Raw genomic sequence first — 22,856 nt, forward strand, 5'->3', positions numbered from 1 at the left:
TTCAATCTATATTTATAATATATATATCTGACTGTAAAAAATGGAGAAAACAGAGCAGTATTTGCAATAACGAAAAGAAACATGAAGGCAGTAGAAGCAATCCTATTTATCTTTTTAAAGAAGTAATAGTTTTAGTAAGTGGATTTCTTTAGGAAAACTGTGAGGTATTTTTGAAGCAGATTAAAGACCTGTAGAGTATGACAAGGGCATGATTAATGAATTACCATTTGTTTTACTAAGATATTGCTGGACCTTAGCATAGACATTCCTACTGAGCAATACGTAGCTTATAACAAAACCCTACCCAAGAGAAATATTATAAAAGTCATCGTTCAGGGCAAGGAGAGAAAAAAAGGTTGTTGGCAGTGCTAATTAACATTATAAAGAAATAAAACAAAAATTATAAGAAACCAGACATAAAAGCATTCATATTCATGAGTCTATCTAAAGGCACAAGCAGACTAAACTTATCTACATTAGTAGAGAGAAGATGGCTGTTATGAAAAGAAAAGACAATGTGCTCAGATACATCACAAGAAGAGAATTATGATATCAATGCAAAAACACTCAATAAAACTCTCACAAACAGAATCCAAGAACTCTTTGAAATAACCATTCATCATGATCAAGTAGGCTTCATTCAGGGATGCAGGGATGGTTCAATATACTGAAATCAATCAACATAATCCACTATATAAACAAATTTAAAGGAAAAAACACATGATCAGCTCATTAGATGCTGAGAAAGCATTTGACAAAATTCAACACCCCTTCACGTTAAAAGTTTTGGAAAGATCAGGAATTCAAGGCACATACCTAAACATAGTAAAAGCCATATACAGCAAACCAGTTGCTAACATTAAACTAAATGGAGAGGAACATGAAGCAATCCCACTAAAATCAGGGACAATACTGGGTTGCACACTCTTATTCAACTTATTCAATATAGTTCTTGAAGTTCTATCCAGAGCAATCAGACAGCAAAAAGAGGTCAAAGGGATACAAATGGGGAAGGAAGAAGTCAAAATATCACTATTTGCAGATGATATGATAGTATACTTAAGTGACCCCAAAAGTTCCACTAGAGAACTACTAAGTCTGATAAACAATTTCAGCAATGTTGCTGGATCTAAAATTAACTCAAACAAATCAGTAGCCTTCCTCTACTCAAAGGAAAAACAGACTGAGAAAGAAATTAGGGAAATGGCACCCTTCACAATAGTCACAAATAGCATAAAATATCTTGGTGTGGGTCTAACCAAGCAAGTGAAAGATCTGCATGAGAAGAATATCAAGTCTCTCAAGAAAGAAATTGAAGCTCTCAGGGACTAAACCATCCAAAGAGAACACATGGACAGACCCATGACTCCAGCTAAACCCAGAGGTTGACTTTGTTGGGCATCAATGGAAGGAGACGCTCTTGGTCCTCCCAAGAATTGATCCCCCAGTACAGGGGAATGTCAGGGCAGGGAAGCGAGAAGGGGTGGGGGAACACCCTCATACACGAAGTGGGAGGGGGAGGTATGGGATAGGGAGTCTATGGACTGGAAACTGGGAAAGGGAATAACATTTGAAATGTAAATAAAAAATCCAATAAAATAAAAAAATATAGTCTTCAAATTATAAGAAAAAAAGGAGAAAGAATCTTCAAGATTGGTACCATTGTGATTTTATTTTGATGCTAATCTCACAAACCTGTTTAGCATCTGGTAAGAGTATGGATTTATTTGACTATACTGACATGATAACTGAATGCAGAATTTAAAGTATCTTCAGAGTACAAGAAGAAAAGTAAATGTCAGAAAACCTGCAACAGAGCAAAAGCTATTAATATTTACAATTTAAGCGAGGAGCAGCAACTGTGCTAAGTCAGAAGGATGAGAGAACCACTAGGCTTTCCCATTGCTCTCTTTGGTTACAGGAACACCATGTAACGGAACCAGGACCTCTCAGAATATTTGTCTAGAATCTATTTCCGGATGAACAGCTCTGAGGTCAAACACTGAACCCACTCATAATTAATCTTGACAATATAACTTGTTATTGTGCATAAACATATTGGAGATGGCTTATATTTTACATTGTCACCTAATAGCATCAGCAAAACTAAAAATTATACAGAAATAGGTGTTTAAAAATATTTTTGGAGATGAAGAAAAGTGAAACGACGTATTTAGGAATGACTGCTTTCCTTAGTTTTCAGTATCTATAATCTAGTTTTGTTTTTCATGGTATTTCTTAAAGAAAAAAGCACAGAACATGTTTAGCTCCATTAATACAATCTTTGAATATATTACAAAAAAGTGTATGTAACACTCACTATTTAGACGGCAAGAAAAACTCATCTTTGTATGAGCCTCATTTTCTTTTGATTTCCCCTTCATTTTTTATTAGATATTTACTTTATCTACGTTTCAAATGTTATCCCCCTTCCAAGTTTCCCCTCCAGAAACTCCTATCCCATCTCCCGTCCCCCTGCCCCCATGAGGGTGCTCTCCCACCCACCTACTCCCTCCCGCCTCCCAACCCTAGCTTTCCCTACACTGGGGCATTAAGCGGTCATAGGATCAAGGTACAATTCACAGAGCACATGAAGCTCAAGAAGAAGAAAGACCAAAGAGCCTACTCAGTACCGCTTCAGTAATTCTTAAAAGGTGGATCAAAATATTCATAGGAGAAGATATGGAGACAAAGTATGGAGCAGAGACTGAAGGAAAAGCCATCCAGTGACTACAACACATGGGGATCCATCTCACAGGCAGTCACTAAATGCAGACACTGTTAGAGATGCTAAGAGGCGAGTTCCATTTTCTTATTTCAAAGGCAGGCATATTCCTTTCAATAGCCCGGTAGGTCATATATTCCACCCTTACTGTCTCTTTATTTTATATTATTTCAGCCCTATCACCAAGGCTGGCAAGAAAGTCGTTTTTCTCCTGCCTTAGTATTAGTAGACTACATAGACCACGGGCCCAAGATAAAAGCAAATACTACTGATCTGCTAAAGAAACCTAACGGTCACGTTACACCTAATGACATTTTTATATACCCGTATATCAGTGTCTCACTCAAGCCTCATCAGAAAAGCTTCCTCAGGAAGAAGTTGGGAGCTGGGAGTTAATATAGACTAACACATGGGCAAGGTGCAGAAAGTGAGGGACTTTTATTTTTTAATTTTTTGGTCTGTAATTTAGATACATTTTTATTAGATATTTTAAATTTACTTTTTAAATGTTATTCTCTTTCCTTGTCTCCTGTCCATAAGCCCCCTATCCCATCCCCTCCCCTTCTTCTATAAGCCCGTGCCCCCTCCCCAACCACCCCTCTTCTCGCCTCCCCGCCCTGACATTCCCCTACACTGGGGGTCTAGTCTTGGTAGGACTTCTTCTCCCATTGGTGCCCATCAAGGCCATCCTCTGCTACATACACAGCTGGTGCCATGGGTCAGCCATGTGGAGTCTTTCGGAGTGAGGGACTTAAAATGTTCAATCCTATATGGATTGTCTTCGTCAAATTTCTCCCCTCATGGGTCAAGGAGCTGTGTGGAAGAGGATCCAAGGCATGTTTTTCTATTTTTCATTTATGTTTGTTTGTTTGTTTGTTTGTTTATTTTCCACTTAACTTCACATCCTGCTTACTTCCCCACTCCCAGTCGCTCAGTCTCACAATTCTTCCACCATTTCTCTTCCCCTCCTCCTCTGAGTGGCTCACTGGCTATCCCTCCAGCTTGGCAATTCAAGTCTCTGCTAGGCTAGGCACTTTCTCTCCCTCTGGCAAAGCAGCCCAGGTAGAAGAACATATGTCACTCACATACATACACATATACAGGCAACAGCTTTAGGGATAGATCCCCTCAAAGGGGATACGAACTGCACAGGAAGATGAACAAAAAGAGGATGAAGAGGATGTGGGAGAAAGGAGAGCACAAAACCATGACTGGAATATACAGAATAATAATAATAATAATAATAATAATAATAATAATAATAATAATAAAAGAACACTTGTTTCCAACAAAGTAATTCCCAGTATTATATCATTAAGAAAATGAATAGGATAAATATAAATATGACACCAAAGTCCTCAAGTAGGAAATAGCAATCCACTGAATATTTACAAGGACAAGAAGTCCCACCCACGTTGGTATAAATGAAAAATGTGCAAGCAAATTCAAAGGCAGTTTTGAAGTCCCTCACAAAGTCAACTGTCATCTTACCATGACCTAATACCCACATACCCAACGATGATTTAGAAATTTATATATAAACAAAACTTAATGGAAACGGAATTATAAACAAAAATGACTTACATATATGCTACAGGAGTTTAGTTGCACTGTCCTCTCAAAATCCTAAAAGACCTGGAAGTAATTTCAATGTCCCTCAAAATAAGCTGTGCTAACGGACACCATGAAAGATGATTTAGCCACAAAAAGCAACAAGCCTTATAGCCAAGTAAAATGCTTGAATCTTAAAACTACTAAGAAAACTGTTCACAACAAAATGATTCTTCAAACAAGACATTGTAGGGTGTCTCAAACTATATATAGTGGTAGTAATAAGGTTCATTCGTAGTTCCTGGCTCTGCTTTCTCAATTTAAAAAAAAAATCTATAGTAGTTTCCAAATTTAAGGCAGTTAGAATAGAATTGGCTGTCACTATTTAATATTAATTATCATTGACTTATAGGTGGTTATTTATTATCCTGGCCTTTAGCTAATAGTGTTGCTCTGAATTTTAAAAATATTATTATAAACACTTCAATTCTTATTACAGAGGATTTTCACATTTTAAAAAGTTTTACATTTATTTTATGTATATGTGTTTATGAATTCATATATATGTGTGTGTAATGCCTGTGTGCTTAGTGTACACAGAGGGCTAGAGAGGGCATTTAATCTCTTTGAACTGGAGTTTCAAATGGTTGTGAGCCATCCTATGGGTACTAGGAGTCAAACCGAGGTTCTTCGCAAGTGCTTTTCACTGCCAAGTCATCTTTCCCATCCGGAAGCCTTTAACTTTATTTGTTGATCTCCCTCAGTGACCCCAGTGTCTTTTCTGAACTCAGCCTACACTTGTTATTTGAAAAGAATCACAATGGGTATACAATGATGAGCTCTGAAGGGTCTGACATGGATACAAAGGCGCCTCTTGTTGTGCTTCTAACAAAATGAAACGGAATAAAATCCTCTCCAGTAATGGCACAAGTGCGATTCCGCTGGCTGTGACGCTGAGTCCAGAAACAAAAGATGCAACTCCGTCCTGGCATCTGAGTATATACATTACCCAGAATCCATATGCTCTCCCTCAAAGCCTTGTGTAGTAGCTATATTTTGCCTTTTGTCAGGAAAACTAATTACATAAGAAGACATGTAGCATATTTTAAATCTCTTTCTCCATAAGTCTACATGGCTATTTTTATTTCTCACTCATTTAACAGCTTGAATATCCTCTTTATTATTCTTATCTATTAACCTACATGCTTATCTATGCTTGTTACATCTTGTCATATAAATCAATAATGCTATTTTTCTCTATGTGAAGTTTCTGAGAGAAGACAATTAAATTGTGCCTCAAAACTATAAAAATACAAATGCTAATCAGTTGAACAATCAAAACACTTGGACCTAAATTTTTGTACCAAAACTGGTTATCAAATTTAAAGAAATAATGTCTACTTATATTCATAGAGACTCTATGAAACCTCCATTACTATGAGAGGCAAGGTTTCTGGGAGTGTATGTCAAAAATATATTGACAGTGGTGTCTGCTACTCATTTTCAGCCAAGATTTCAGAATTTCACAGATGTATGCTTTAGTGCTGCCCTGACATGCAGCTGACTCATTTTCCTCCCAGACAAATTTGGGAAAAAGCTGACTCTTTGAGCTCTCCTTCGCCAAATCCTCTTAATTCATGAATTTTTAGAATCCTTTTGGAACAAAATAATCCTGAAATACACTGTGAGTGTTCGTGCCATTTCACAGAGCTCTAGAAGCATAAGCATCCCAAATACCCTTTGTAGGACCAGTACACGTGTTGTATCTTGTAATCCTAATTTCTATCTAAAGGCAGTGTCAAAGCTAAGTTTTGGCTCCCATCAACCATGGTCAGAGGACCTGATGTCTTCTTCTGTACACATGTAGCATTCAAGAAGGCAATCACATAAATGCACAAATGTACACAAATTAAGAACACTTATAATTAATATTAAAAAAAGAATTCCTAAAGAAAATCCAATTCATACACAGTTTGAGTAGAATACAGCCTGGGTTGTCAAACTCCTCTCCATGTCGTAAACTTTTTTTTGGAAATATGATTCTGTGGTAAATATGGGTTTTCTGGTTTCTTAGTTCTAAGAAACAACAATTCAGTAGGTGTCTCCTATCTTTTAGAAGGCTCAGAAATATCAACAAGAACCAGAGTGTCACTGAATCAAAAACCTAAGAATTCTTCTACACATAACAGTAAGGATGAATTGTATGTTTCTACCCAGTAGGGTGTTGTTGTTGTTATTGTTGTTCTTTTGGCAAAACTTGCCACCTTATAATTGAGGCAGTTATGAAAGCATATTAGTTCAAAGACTGATGACTTAAGATATTCCATTTACAAAATTTATATAAATAATGTTTATAGCCTCATCATATTTCCAAGTTTGGTTTCATCCACCATGGAGAAAGAGAATAATACCTCTTGAAAGACCAGCATGTTTTAAGAGAAATGTCATTAACAGCATTTATTTTATTCTTGGACCAGTTGTGGGAGAGCTACTGAAGCAGAAAAAATAATGGAAAATAACATTGTATTGCATATATTTAAATTATACTTATGTGTGCATGCATACTTACAGATATATATGTAATAGCAGGTATATATATGTATGCTATTTCATGGCCTTTTGGTGTGATATGTGTGTGTGTATGTGTGTGTGTGTGTGTGTGTGCATGCATGCATGTGTGCATGTGTGCATACAGGTATCATGCCATCTCCACATTCTTAATGAAGATTTAGCTTCTTTATGCGAAATAGAAATGGAATGTTCACTCTGTCCTGAGGTTCTGTAACTACAGCTGTTATTGCTATTCACGTCAGGTACACCAGCTGGATATCTTTTGAAATTGTTTATTTCATTCCTCATGATTTTCTGCCCATGTTTTCCTAAAGAATTTCAATTTTGCTCATCTCTCTGAATCAAAGCTGGCAAAAAGTGTAATCAGATCCATCAAGATATGTTTTTTTCCCCTTTTCACTTTGCACCATTCCTTTAGAAAACAATGTGCCGGATTCTTAAAAAGATTGCTCAGGGAAAGAAAAAGATCACAAAAGTAAGCTACATTCTCGCGATTATAAAAATAGGTGCAGAAGCTTTCAACAGTTTGTCAGGACACAGCATCCTTTGATCTTTTGAGCATGTAATGTTTCTTTAATTATAAAAAAAAAGTGTGAATCTTTGCAGCCAGTACTTTGGAAACAAACTTTATTTGGGGCTACCACACGTACTTCTCAAGGAGAGAATAACAAGAATGAAAGCATAACAATGCATGCAAACTGACGTCAGTGTAGTCTGCAGGTCACTTCTCAGAAATGATAAAATTCTCTATTTAGTTGCATGCTAATCTCACATGTGCCCTGCATAGAAACAAAATGTATTATCATTAAATGTGTTTTTTTCTAAGCCCTTTATGGGGTAAAGTTGCTACATGGATGCAGAATTTTTGAAAGCAATGAATTATATGCTCATATAAATGTATGCAATGCAGTTAGAGCAGATAATACGAAATAAAAAAAATCTTGTTAATATAAAAAAATCATGTTAACATTTTCAGGGCCAAATTAACAATATAAGCTCAATTTAATTAGGAATTTTCAAATGTATTAAACTTTTTGCATTGAATCTATTTTTGTATATTTTTTCTTTTCGTGAGAAGTGACTCTTTCCTTTCTTTCTTTCTTTCTTTCTTTCTTTCTTTCTTTCTTTCTTTCTTTCTTTCTTTCTTTCTTTCTTTCAGGTTCAAGGAACCACCAACGGTTGTTTGTGTGAGATTGTGCAAGTGTACCTTTAATATATATTTTAAATATTTCTGTATATCTGTTATATAATAAGATACAATAGATATAGATAGTTACTTATGCATAGTTTCTTTCCTCTATTACTATTTCTTAAAATAATAGAATTTCACTCCTTTATACTACCAGAATCTCAAATCACAGTGTGTAGGCACTGATTTCTCTGGGTGGATCTCTCGTGTCCTTTCAAGCTACTTATTAGCTTCTGATAGCACAACACATGTTTCTGCCTCTACCTGTATATGGCTTTCCCTCAGCACATCTATATCTTCCAATAGATTTGATGTAATAGTTGTATTTATATTTAACAAAATATGATATGGAGTTAACTAATAGTATACATAAATGTCTTCTGTCTAAATAAGCATTCTCTTAATTTCTGAGTATTAAGAACACAATTCAAACCCGTACAAATGAGTAAAGTATGTTTGCTGTGTGTGTGTGTGAGTGTGTATGTGTTTGTGAGAGTGTGTGAATGTGTGTGTATGTATGTATGTGTATGTGAGAGTGTGTGTGAGTGTGTGTGAATGTGTGTGAGAGTGTGTGTGAGTGTGTGTGTGAGTGTGTATGTGTTTGTGAGAGTGTGTGAATGTGTGTGTGTGTGTGTGTGTATGTGAGTGTGTGTGTGTGTGTGTGTGTGTGTGTTTGTGTGTGTGTGTGTGTGTGTGTGTGAGTGTGTATGTGTATGTGTGTGAGTGAATGTGTGTGTATGTGTATGTGAGTGTGTGCTTATGTGTGTGAGTGTGTGTGTATATGTGTGAGTGTGTGTGAATGTGTGTGTATGTGTATCTGTTTGTGTGTGTATGTGTGTATGTGTGTGTGTGGTGTGTAGGTGGTGTGTGTGTGTATGTATGTGTATGTGAGAGTGTGTGTGTGAATGTTTGTGAGAGTGTGTTGTGTGAGTGTGTGTGTTTGAGTGTGTGTGAGTGTGTGAATGTGTGTGTGAGTGTTTATGTGTTTGTGAGAGTGTGTGAGTGTGTGTGTATGTGTGTGTGAGTGTCTGTGTGTGTATGTATGTATGTGTGTGTGAGAGTGTGTGTGAGTGTGTGTGTGTGAGTCTGTGTGAGTATGTGAGTGTGTATGTGTGTGTAAACATGTATATATCTCCAAAGAATTCGTCAGATCCTCTTAGATTATGAAGTTTGGAAACAGAGACACTCTAACAACAATTAATAACACAACAAACTAGATTTAGGCCTTGGGTCTCTTTGTGTAAATTTCTAATTCTCTGGCTGAACTAAACCCACAAAATAAGTCTCAAAAAAAACCTTTGTTGACCAAGAAAGTAAAAGTTGCAGAAAAATAATCAGCACCAGCTACAAGATCACTCCACATTTTTGTGGAGGAAAATCCGAACATTATAGTAAGTACTTTAAATAACTGTAATGACTTACTAGGTAAAACACATCTAAGTCACCAAGTTAGTTGAATACATTCGTAAGTAAATAAGTAGGAAGAAAAGAACATTCTATCTATAATGTCTCTAGTATGTCATATAATGTCATAATGTCACCGAAAGTGAATTGAAAAAAAACTTATTGTATTTCCTCGTGCTACTAATTAAGTCAGCCGTGAAACTTATTGATGTTAAAATTTGGTGTTCATAGTTTGATGACAAATAAGATATTTATGAAGGCTCAAAGCATTGAGCGCATAAACAAAAGAATAGATTTACCTGGGGTACCTCCTCAGCAGAGTGATCAAAGTTATTGTCACCAATAATGGAAAAAATAGGGCACCTCAAAGAAGTCAGTGTTGCCTTATCTTGGAAAGTATTATCAAAAGGCATATTCTGTATTCAACCAAAGAAAGAACTGACAACATTTCAGAGTTGTTATAAAATATTTTTCATAATTGTGAAGCATAAAGACCATGCCAAGGAAGGTACAACTGCAGAAAACTTATAGAATAATGGGGTCTCATGCATGGTTGTCCCTAGAGAGGTCAATCGCTAGCACAACAGGACATGATTCGGAAAAGTGGGAAACTGTGCCTCTGTGTTTAATAGCCAATGAATGTCACTATTCAGTTCTTGAACTTGGTGGTGTTATCTTAGTATATAATTAAATCTATATGAGAGATTATGTAATAGATAAGGAGACAAGACATCAACATTTTAATTTTTGGAGTTTCAGCAGAGACGTTTGGCTGATACCCAGCACTTTCTCATAAGACTTAATCTAATGAGTTGAAATTGAAGATAGCAATGTTTACAAATAAGAGTGTGTGTTTATTGTGTTTCTCTTCAAAAGAAGCCCTAAAAAGTCTTTACCATAAAAGGGCAACTTTACAAAGATTCATTATATAAATATAAAGAGAAGAGAAATAAATGAATAAACATAAAGATGCATTTTTTGAGGGGAAGAAAACATCTGAGTAACTTATGTTACTCATTAATAACTTAATTAATGAATCATTAGTTAATCATTAAGTCATCTTTTTGTTCTTTAAGCTGAGTCACTGTCCAGTTTCATGTAGTAGACTTGCTTCCATTTTGCTTCCCTTCTTTCTTAGGTGGGAAAACCCGGGAAACCTGTGGTGTGTGATTTTTCAAAAGACCTATTTTCTAGATCATTTCCTAAACTTTTCAACAAATTACTTTCACCACCAGCAGAAACAGAATCCACTCCGTTCACTTGCTTTTATATTTGTACCTAACACATTAGCAGTACTTCAGTCCCCGCCATTCACCACAGGGATTTTTATAGATGTTTATTGTTATTTGAATTCCTGCGTGCTGTATTAGTCTTACATTTTTAAGTACTTACATTTCTATCCTGGTGACTGTAATATTTCACTCCAAACTATTTTTTTTTGCAACTTTCCTGTCACATCTTTTATTTAATTTGCAAAATATGCTGACCTCAAAAACTCTCTCACCTTAGAAGAACATTAACTATCGTAAATATGCAGCATAATCATTGGTGTCGTATAAACAAAATTCTCTAGAGATATTATTAGAGATCAGTAGAGCATGATGGTTAACCCACCGAGGTAGTGCCAGATGTTTAAACTTAAATACACTCTCCTTACTTTAATATTCGGCCTTTTAATAGTGATTGCTATACTGGATTCTGATTTAAACTAATAAAGACTAGTGAAATTTATCTCCATACTGAAATCACAGTACTATTGGTGAAAATTGAAGGATTTAACACGCACAATATTCAGGGGTAATAGTTCAATGAATAATTTTCAATATTAGAGCATTACCTGGCTTCAAGATAGTAGAAAAATGATATGTAGTGTTAAGCAGTGATTCTCACCCTGTGGGCCTCAACCTCTTTGGGGGGGTGGGTGTCAAATGACCCTTTGAAAGGTGTTGCAGATCAGATATCTTACATATCATTTATTTGCATTGCAATTCACAGAAGCAGCAAAATTAAAATTATGAAGTAGCAAGAGGAAAGATTTTATGTTTTATGGTTGGAATTATCATAGCAGGTGGAATCTTATTAAAGGGTCACAGCATTAGCAAGCTTAAGAACCACTATTTAGTATTTTGTAGCCTCATAGACAATAAAGAAAAATACCCCACCATCTAAATTCTACCTTCTGTCAAGTCCACTTTGTACGCTTGGAGTTTTTTTTTTTTTGTGTGTGTGTGTGTGTGTGTGTGTGTGTGTTGAACAGATTCTTTTAAACAAAGTATTTTGTTCTAGCATGCAAATGTATAGAATAAGTTGTCATTGAACAAGTTTTCATTGGCCACACTTTCAACAATTTATTGAATGATGTTGTTACAATGAAATCACATTATCTTAGTTATAAAGAAAATTTTATTTATTGGACATCAGTTTTATTTTGAACCACGTAATTAGCAGTTTGATGGTTGACATTCCCAAGCGTACTCTAACCAGGTCTTCCTACAGATGAAGTGTCCCTAAGTTAGGAGTTCTAATAATCTCACAATTGGAAACCAGATTTGGAAGTTACTAACTCCAGAATCAATTTATAAAGCAAATAGAAAGTTTATTACGCTTCATTCCAGATTTAGACTAACATTTACAGTTTAAAACTCTCTACCCCAATACACAATAACATTAAGTCATACACTTACTATTTGAAGTAAAAAAAAAAAAAGAGAGAGAGACAAAACTTAAAAATAACGTGGTTTTCTACCGTTAAAATAAGTCTGACACATATCATTTACAACTTTGGTACAGAAGCAAATTATCGTGAATTCTTAAATTCTCTATAGAATATAAAGGAATCAGGTTTCTAGCTTCCAATTCAGATATTTCTGAATTAATTTGGCTGCCATTTGGGCAAATATATATGGGTGTTTTATCTTGACAGTTTGTCAACCGGCAAGCAATTTTCCAACATCTCATTTGTTTCTGTTAAGTATTGGTAAATTTCTCAATTAGAGTTTTATTTTTCACTTTCTGCTCAATGAAATTGCTCAGCTGTTACTGGCATTCCTCGGGGCATACACGGGAAGCACTGGCATTCGTACAACAGCAAAGGAAGAAGAATGAAAGAAGAAAGGAAGCAAGGGAAGAGACATTATGAAAGAGAACAGTGGTAATGAAGAGAGAAAGGAGGCAGTAGATGACCTTCATCCCGATGCTCACTTTCATGAGAAGTGAAGGGAATAATTCACACTTTGCAATAAAATGGTATAGCTGCCTCTGCTTACATTAACCAGAGAAGATAGTATCCAGCAGAAACCAGACACCCACAGCTTAAAATCAATACAAATAGGAAAGCACAAAGGCAAGGTGAGGAATGCTTTAATATAAATTATTTCGCCACCACTAAAGCAATAATGGTACATGAATTCTCTTCAAGCATTCCTTTACTTTGTATTTGAGAATTGAAGTCATTAATTGATCACCCTAGCTATGAATAGGGATGTCAATTTAACCTGTCAATATTTCACAATCAACCCCTGAATAAAAGAAAGATAAAAAGAAGGAATCTACACTTAAATCTGTACTGGTAACTTCAACAAATTCTCTATGAATTTTGGAACACTTCTTACATATTAAGGACTTAGATCTTTATGTGTGTATGGACAGTATGTATATGTGCGCATATATACATATGTGTACGTGTGTGTAAAGATTACTTAATTCTATCCCTTTAGCTGAAAACATGATAGAATGCATGCACACAGGTATACACAACCACATGATATTCTGTAGTGAATAACTTTTCCTACATTTTCATAGATAAAAGTAATATGTCTTTTGTGCATGTATATGGAATTTTCCCAGCATGTGTATCAGGCAAATAACTTACATGCACACAAAAGACATCCTCTTATACATTTATAGTCAACAGATACAGAATTGAGCTTAAGGGAAAGAAAATAGCATGGGACAGTCACAGTTTCCTTGTTCACCATTTGTTCTTGTTCACCATTTGTACTTAATTAAGGAAAGGGTGCTAATAATTCAGTTTCTCTAAACTGTCTTAATAAAATCTAAATAAAATGGCAAATTGGGTAAGGACTACACAAGACACAATCTAAAAGAAAGAACAGTCACATAGAATTGCTTGCTTCCTGCCTGTGCTTCAGAATTTAAAAGCTGTGTGAGGATGGAGATGTTTCTCCCTTGCCTGTGTACTTCATTTTTATGGTGGTGCTGATGGAGGAGTGGTACATTACAGCTAGGAGTTCATAAAAGTTTCTCCAAGCAAACGTGTCATTCCGGGCATCTATAGAGCAACAGTTCAGTTTTGATGAGCAGCAAAATAAATAAAAATAGAATTCCCCTCACAAGAAGTAGATAAAATGGAATCCTGCCAGGAGAAATATATGGGTAAGATATGAAGAACCGAAATCAGTTCTGATTTGCTGCTGGAATGGGTGTCTCGGCTGCAGTTTATTATAGGCCGCTCAGGAACAGGATATTGAATGAAAATAAAGCCATAAAAATATCACTGGCTAAGAAGTTTGAACAGTTTTATTCAATGAAAAAATAAACAAACCACGGAGTACATGGGAGACTTTCCCATTGTGCATTCAAACAGTCATTAACAGGGTTAGAGTATTTAAGCAAACTATTAGGCAAACTACTGAGATTATCAGTTGGCCTACAGTGGGATCGGATCTAGTATTGCTCAATCTAAGTAAGATGTGTCACTGAGATTTCTCTAGATAAAATCCAGTCCTACATAGAGTATATGTCCCCCAGTCCTCCTAGAAAGGCTCCAGGATCATGACGAAGAGGAAGCGAAGAGACTTTACAAGTCAGAGGTGGTAGATGGCTACAAAGATTTGGTGCCTCTTGAACAAAGCTGGGCAGATGCCCATGTGAACTATTAAGTCTCTGTCAGTTAAATCACAGCATGGAGATGGAGGACAGGCATGAAGCTCCACCTCCACATGAGCTTATAAGGGGTTTCTTGGCTGTTGGCAGAGGGAGGGTCAGTTTTTTTTTTTTTTAAAAATAATCTCTGGATAAGTCAATAATGTTCAACTGAAAAAAAAAAAACCTACAGATCCAAGAACATTTGGATAGCATACTTTGGTCTTGATGAGGAAAAGAAAAAATAAAATAACAAAAACACAGAGTTAGGTAGAAAAGAAGGAGGAGAATTCTAGGATGTGTTGGGCAAGGGGGAGGAATGGTGGGTGAATATTACCAAAGCATTTGGGAAAATATTCTTAAAGAATTAATAATTTACTGTCTGTCATAGGTATATAAGAACAGACTGCTGCAAAGTTTGAAAGAAAAAAAGAAAAACTTGACAAATGTCTTCCAGGTTTTATGTGGGGTTTCCATGTGTAGGACACAGAAAAGTTTTGGAAAACTAGATCAGAGACATCTAAAGACTCGTGATGGTTTTGGTCTCTCATTTGTGTTTTGTTTTCTTGGGACTTTTAGTTGAATAACTGTGTGCACTACTGGCTTCGCTGCCAGGTGAAGTAGAAAATACTTTGGTTTGGAACACTTAATATTTTGTTGATTTTTCTGTTTATTTGTTTTTTTCCTGTCTTGTTACTTTTACCTTCTCTAGTTTATTTGACTTTGCTGGTTACCATATGTCCTCAATGCAATCTGAAATAAACTAAATTACATACCACATGTGCAAAAACGACTTCTGCGATGCTGTACTTTGAATTTTTAATCCTGCCTTCGGACTTGTCTGGAAAGAATGAGGTCTAAAAACTCTCCCCTTATCTTAAGTGTTCTGAAGTTTTGGGGAATCCTGTATGAAAGGTTGAATTAAGACAAGATAGTCGGACCTACAAGAGTAGGTTTTAAAATCATGTTCTTGAACGCATGTTGTTTTGCATTTTGCATAATAAAGGTATCAGTGATTCAGGAGAAGTAGGAGTGAGTGAATAGTGGTGGCATTGACTTGTAGAAACCATACACTTAAAGTCAATTAGCCATAAAAGAGAAACTCATTGGTAAAAGTGACTGTACCATCCACCTTAGGCTCCTCCCACTCAATCAGACCAGTATCTGATTGACTATAGTCTTAAATATTTTCCTATGCCTCTGTTCACTACATCTACATGACAATATACACAAACAAATAATTAAACATGAACCAAATATCAATAGGGTTAGTTTAGCACGTGGGAGCAAATCTTGATAAATCTGTCTCCATAACAATACTTGTCTTTGACAGGAATGCAAGGAAGCCTATTGAAATACAGCCACACGAGAAGCATTATTTTAATAAAAGTGTTCCGCCGTCATTTCCCATCACTAAGGGACTAAAGCTGTTGAGCTGTGGAACTTGTGCCAAGGAAGGGGATTTAAAAATGCAAATGAGAGATAAGTACGAAATAAATGTCTTTTATTCAGCAACATACCAGAGCTGATGGCAGGAGGTATTTGAAAGATGACCCTTAATAGGACTGAACAATTGAAAGCATACATACCCAAGATGGACATCTCTGGAACAGTAGCATGGTAAGGTCCATTGAGAAACTCAGGGGCATTGTCGTTGATGTCTTGAACCTTAATGATAAATTCAGAAGGAGGCTCGAGAGGTTTGTTTGTCTCCCAGTCCACTGCCTGAGCTGTTAACGTATACTCAGCCTTTTCCTCTCGGTCAAGTCTTTTGATAGCATGGATGTCTCCAGTTATATCGTTTATTTGAAAGATTGTGCCGGCTCCATCACCCGATAGGATATACTTGATTTTTTTGCTCCCAGGATCCAGATCTGTGTGTAACTGAAATGAAAAGTAGCAGGAGTTAGTTGTGGAGACAGCTAAATTATCTCCAGTATTATTTAACCGACTCTTGGTTATGCATCAAGTTATTACTTTTTCACTACTTCCTCAGTCTCTGCAAAGCACTACTGTACAAACAGTGTATATGTTTGCATTCACAGCAGGTTACAACAAAGCACAATAACCGTCATCCAGACCAGCTTTTATAAAGTGCTCAAGTTTGTATAAGATAAAGTTGCATGGGAGTTGGGGATTTAGCTCAGTGGGAGAGCGCTTGCCTAGCAAGCACAAGGCCCTGGGTTCGGTCCCCAGCTCCAAAAAAAAAGAAAAAGAAAAAAAAAAGATAAAGTTGCATGGTTTCAAAACGATGAGAAAGTCTGGAGATCACAAAATTACATGTGTACTTTTTGAATTATCGATACACATATGCAATCATACACATAGACACAAGTTAGCCATGATATTGTATGAAGTAAAATGAGGCAAAAAAAAAAAAACATTATTCAGGTGTAATGTAAACATGTTAAATTTTATTTTAAAATGAGTTATTTAGTATGAGATATTAAAACCAGAGGACCAATAAGGATTATAAACTTTGTACTTTGTATTTTTGATATTTGATAAGATAAAAATGGAGTGAGTCAATAATTTGATCTGATTGTTGCTATACTTATGCCAAAAAAACAAAAAACAAAAAAAACAAAAAACTCGACTTCTATATGTAAGAATTTCATTTCTTTCTTTAACTCTCAATAATTTTTAAAGTTCAGGAAATCATTCCCATACTATGGAAAGAATTAATAATGATGGGATACAGGAGAACATTTTCAAGCAAAAGAATAGAACTTTATGGAAAATAGCAACTGTTCAACCAGAATTCAGATTCATCACAGATTACCTCAATGAACACTGATTTAACAAAGTTTTTGACTGCCTTTTTTTTTAAATTGGGTATTTTTTATTTACATTTCAAATTTTATTCCCAGGTTTCCTGTCCATAAGCCCCCTATCCTATCCCCCTCCCCCTTGTTCGATAAGGGTGTTTCCCCTCCCCAACTACCCACCTCTTCCCGCCCCCTGACATTCTCCTACACTGGGAGGTTCAGCCTCGGCAGGACCAAAGTCTTCTCCTCACATTGGTGCCCAACAAGGCCATCCTCTGCTACATATGCAGCTGGAGCCATTGGTCTGTCCATGTGTAGTCTTTGGCTAGTGGTTGAGACCCTGGGAGCTCTGGTTGGTTGGCATTGTTGTTCCTATGGGGTTGCAGCCCCTTTAGCTCCCTCAATCCTTTCTCTAATTCCTCCAACAGGGACCTTGTTCTCAGTTCAATGGTTGGCTGTGAGCATTCGCTCTGTATTTGTCAAGCTCAGGCTGGGCCTCTCAGGACTTTCAATATAAAGCAAAACCTTGGCCTTGCAGACCTATGTAGTGGTCTCAATTACTTGCACTGTTCCTCTTACGGAGTTGCAATCCTTTTAGTCCTTCCTCTAACTCTTCCACATTGGTCCCTGGCCTCAATCCAAGGTTAGCTGTAAGACTCAGTCAGCTGCTGAAGAATTCCTCTCAGAGGTCAGCCATGCCAGGCTTCTGTGTGAGGTGGGAGGGAGGTGGGCAGGTGGGGCAACCCCTTCCACAGGCAGTGGGAAGGGAGTGAAGAAATCGGGGGAGGAGGATCAGGAAGAGGGGCAAGTTTTGGAATGTAAAAAATAATTTAATAATAATAATAATAATAATAATAATAATAATAATAATAATAAAGTGGTAGGTAGTAGTACACACAAACTACAAATTCAAAGCGCATTGTGTTCTCCTGGGATTCCTTTTATTCCGAAGAGGCTTTATTGCTTTTTCCCCCAATTTCAATGGTATTTAGAGCTTCGATAAATGAAAAGATTATGAAAAAGACATAAAATAGCAACAATGAGCCCAAATGCATTGAGATCTCCTCCTTTACCTTTGAATATTTTTATAAGTTGAAGCATAAGATTACATCAAATATTTATTGAATCTCAAAATGTATCCCTTTCATTTATTGTACTAAATTTATGAACAAGAACAAATATTGAAACGCCACTTTATCTTAATGAATGTGGGATTATAATTCATTAATGTGATATTAATCCTAATTTATGATCATTTTAATTTATGTGCATTTTAACATTTCCATTAGCATTTTTATTAAAAAAAGAACATTTGAATAATATATCATTCATGCAAGCCTTTGTTCACACAGAAGCCATTCTGAAGACAAGGGGATTCATAAGTATCAGTCTTGTCCACAGTTTTTCAAATTAACCAACAAACCTCTGACCTTATTGTTAGTTATGCTAGAAATTATCTCAGTGTATTTTCTTCCTAATATCAATAGAATCTGATTAATTAATTTTATTGTGAAGTTAGGTTTTTAAATCACTTGTCTTTCAAAGTAAGAAGAAAGGAGTAGCAAGCAGAGTGTGTTTTCTTTTTATAAGAATAAATACATTAGTAAAAGTCAAGTCTTTTAAACTATCTGTTCTATGGACATTGACAGATTTAATTGGGCTTCAGTTATTCTAGGGACATAATGACTAATCTACATGATTGATTTTAGAACCTGAGAGGATGTATAAATCTAAAAAGTATTTAAAGATAAAATTGACCATATTGGACATAAAATAGCTGAGACCATTTTCATTCAATGAGTGCTCCAACTAGGTATAACTTTTTGATATTCCTGGCATAAATCTCTTTCCAACACAGAGACAAGTACCTCAGGCAAATGTCTCAAGTTTGTAAGACTCTTGCCATCCGTGAAGCATGGGAACTTAGTTGTTCTCTGACTTACACATGTGGCAGTAGGACACACATGTGTATATGTAACACACATACAGCAACACACACACACATACAGGTACACACACAAGCATGTACAGATATTTATATATCTGAAAATATTTCAAGTAACTTTTACTAATATCATTCTGTGATAGACTAGAGAAAATTAATAGTATATGCATTCTCTTCTAGGACCTTTAACTGTCAACATGAAACAACCTAAGAACACCAGGGAACAAACCCTTAACGAAGGGATTACCTGATTACATCATCTTCGTAACAAGCCAGCAAGCGGCATGACTGCAAGGTTTCTGCTTCAAGACCCTCTTGAGTTCCTGCTCTGACATCCCTCTATAACGGGTGTGTAAACTGTAAGTATAAGCCAAGTAAGTCCCTTCCTCCCCTAAGTCCTTTTTGGTCATGATATATGTCATAGACACAAGGAAGCAAACAAAAAAACAAGAACAGAAATTGGTACTAAAGAATACCTGTGGGTATTCTGTCTAAGCTCCACCCCTACAGTTACCTGGCAATAGCCAGGTATGCTCCTTCCCACAGTTGCCTGGCAACAGCTAGCTGTGCCTGACTATAAATGGGGCTGCTTGCCCCCTCCTCTCCCTCTTACTTCTCTCTTACTCCTTTTTTGCTCTTATTCTTCTCTGCCTTTGTGCCATCTCTGTCCCTGTCCCTTCTTTCCCCATCCCCCTCACCTTCTCTCTCTCTATGTGCTTTCTTCAAAAGGCCTGCCTTTCTGTTCTTCTTCTACTCTTCTCTTCTTAAACCTCTCCATGTAGAACCATGTTGGTTTTGTGTGTTGTGTCCTAGAAGCTAGCCAAGACTTAAACCCCAACAGTACCTGTGATGTTATTTACTGTGTTGTTTCCAGAGGAATGCAGGACACTTTTTTCTGGAAAGCCAGTAAGTGCCCAGATCTGATTGAACTGTTCTAGAAGGAGCACGGAAGGAATGAGTGCTCAAGGAAATGGGAAATGTGAAGGCCTGTACTATGACATTGTGAAGGGTCACAAGTAATCTCTCTACTGGAACTAGGCCACGGAGTACTCTTATGACATTTGCTAAGAATCTGTATGCGCTGATCAGCTGAGGCTGAAGAATCAGCAGTGATTCACAGAACAGCACCGCTAAAGTAAATAAAGCGTGTGCTTCACTGAACCTCAGAACATTAAACAGGCTGTGACTGAAGAGTCAGCTCCGATTAATAAGAGATTAGTGTTGTATGGGTAAAACCTTCTTGAGAAACAAGCAAGTATTTCCTGAAGATCAGTACCTCGAAGCTCATCAAAGGAAAGCATATCCAGCTGTCAGCTGAATATGGCAATGAGTAGGAGTCCCCACATGGTCCTTGAATTGGAGAAGCAAAATCAAGTGGGTAACGGGAGGATATGTGAAACCAAACATTATGGAACAGGGTTCGAATCTCTGTGGAGAGCCCAGAAAAAACCACTAGTGATGGTGTGGCCTCATTTGCCATGGAGAGCACAGGATATTGTCGATGCCAGAATTAGTAGATGTCCGTTAAAATAGTGGCAGGTATAAATTAAAGCTGGCCTAAGCATGTAATATAGCTTTGTGTGATGCTGATGGAAACGCTGCAGAATTCAGATTTATATGACTACATTTTAGTCTTGTTTGGGTGCGATTCTCTTTATAGTTCAGGTCTTCCCAATTGAAATAAGAAATATATTAATTTTACTTGAAAGGATATTACTTTTAAAACACATACTGAGCATTTTAAGGAGACCTTGGACTTTTAAAAAATATTAGATTTTTAAAGGCTAATGGGTTTTTAAAAGTAGTATTATGTTTTATATTATGATACTTCAATGGACCATTTGCGTCTCTTTCTTTCTCTCTGACAGAAATGCACAAAAACCAGGTAAGCAATTTGAAATTAGAACAAAGACTTGTGGGTGTACAACAACAACAACAACAAAATGGTTGAGAACCAGCCAGGATACACAGTACTCCAGTCGGGCCCTCTTAGTAGTGGCGAAGCAGAATCACAAGCTACTATTTTTGCTGTTCTTTCCCCACATGTCTGTCAGGTTCTGCACATTTAATGCAATGATTTTATTCATCACTTCATCCCACTGACAAGAGCCTATGACGCTAAAGACATCCCAAGTGTACTAAATGTTCACAGTTTTCTGTAATCTGAACATGTGAATGTTGCCTTTCTCAGGAGCTGGTTTTACTAACTGGAGCAGAATCAAGGCCACATGAAAATAAGCCTTGATGGATAAAACTCTGGGGTTTCCTATGGCTTAGGAAGACATTATCTTTTCACTTAATCAGCATGTAAAATGCACCCTGCACTCTTCATTGTAAAGACAAAAGCAGCGAAAATTGCCTCTGAGATGATTTCTATTGGTGTTGTAGCTCTGACTTTAGGATTTAAATAAAATGTTTTTGCCCATTGGCTAATACATTGAATGGTTGTTTTCTGTACCATGACAGGAGTTTGGAAAGCTCTGGAAACTTTACCAGAAGCACCTAGATGGGGGAAGTTAGTCACTGTGAGCATACAATTGCTAAACGTAGAAGACTTGACATAATTTTTGAAGGTATGCTCACAGGATACCACACAACTATCATCATTAGTTGCTGACCAAGCATAAGGCCAATCAACTGTGGACTGAACCCTTTGAAAGTAGGAGTCTAAACAAAGCTGGCCTCTGCCAAAGTGGTTTATATCAAGCATTGTGTCATAGCAGTGCTAAAAGAGCTAACACCTATATATCAAGTGTTTCCTGTATGATAAGCACTTTTGGGCATTCCAAGTGTGAATTTGAAGCTTAATGCCAATGTAGGAACTAAGATTCATGAGTTAATAGAAGACAAGGTGTGTGAATCAAGAACCCTGGAAAATGAATAAATTAAAAAAATGAGTGACAAATGTAAGTCATCTCATATGTGGCCATTATCATTCATAGATTCAGAGGAAGAACATGAATTCTTCTTGTGCTTGTACATGTGAATTGTCGATAAATAATCTCTCATCAGCTTTTCTATGATGCTAAGTTAATTCAAGACATGAAATCTAGAGTTAATTCACTTCTGTTAATATTAATTTAGGAAAAAAAATATGCTACAGTTACCAGAAAGAATTCCTTCAGGACATTCTGACTACATCTTCTACTGGAATGAGATAATGGCATGGATTATGTATAGTTAAAGTCACATCTTTAACTGAAAATCAGGTGTCCCTGGTTTCACAACTCATATGGAAATCCTATTCAATCCAAATGGGTGTCATGGAAATGTCTTTCTGATTTTTTATTTTCTTACAAGGGAATATCTAAGATGCAAAGAGAAAAACCAGCATCTGTTAGAATCCAAGGGTGGCACAGGGGTTTCTGGGCTGCAGAGATCACTGACATTTATGGATTCTGGTTTTACATGGATGCTATCTGGCTCAAAGTTAACAAGCACAGCACTCTTGAACCAATTTACATGATACACTATTTTCTCCAGATCATCTGTACGGCCTGCTGGATAGAAACTGGGCTAGGAGCTATCAATTCATCTCTGAATAAATTATAATTCACAGAACAAAACCGTTCCACATCAAGACAGTGCCACACAGTTTCATGCAATATGGCTTTGGCCTAAATATTTGAGGTGATAGAACAGATACATATATACACTACTATGAAAGTGACAGTGTGGGTTAGGAACAAAAGAAGAGTAGCACATGAATTCATTTTGTTTTTCTTGAGTGTTTTCGTGACAGCCCAAGAGTTACCATCACTAGCTGTATACTCTACCTTCTAATCCAATCCTCTTATACTGAACAGACAATCTTCCAAA

The 22,856-nt window shown here is 36.5% G+C and overlaps 1 protein-coding gene across 1 annotated transcript in view; it reads right to left on the reverse strand.

The window, feature by feature from the left end:
* The window catches only part of Cdh8 (cadherin 8), a 385,799-nt gene that overhangs the window by 235,725 nt on the left and 127,218 nt on the right, over positions 1 to 22,856 (reverse strand). The window contains exon 3 of the mRNA XM_032888162.1: positions 15,914 to 16,208. Coding sequence (XP_032744053.1) covers positions 15,914 to 16,208 — 295 coding nt within the window. The remainder of the gene's footprint in view (positions 1 to 15,913; positions 16,209 to 22,856) is intronic.

Source organism: Rattus rattus, chromosome 17 (genome assembly GCF_011064425.1).
Source record: "Rattus rattus isolate New Zealand chromosome 17, Rrattus_CSIRO_v1, whole genome shotgun sequence".
Classification (NCBI taxonomy): Eukaryota; Metazoa; Chordata; class Mammalia; order Rodentia; family Muridae; genus Rattus; species Rattus rattus.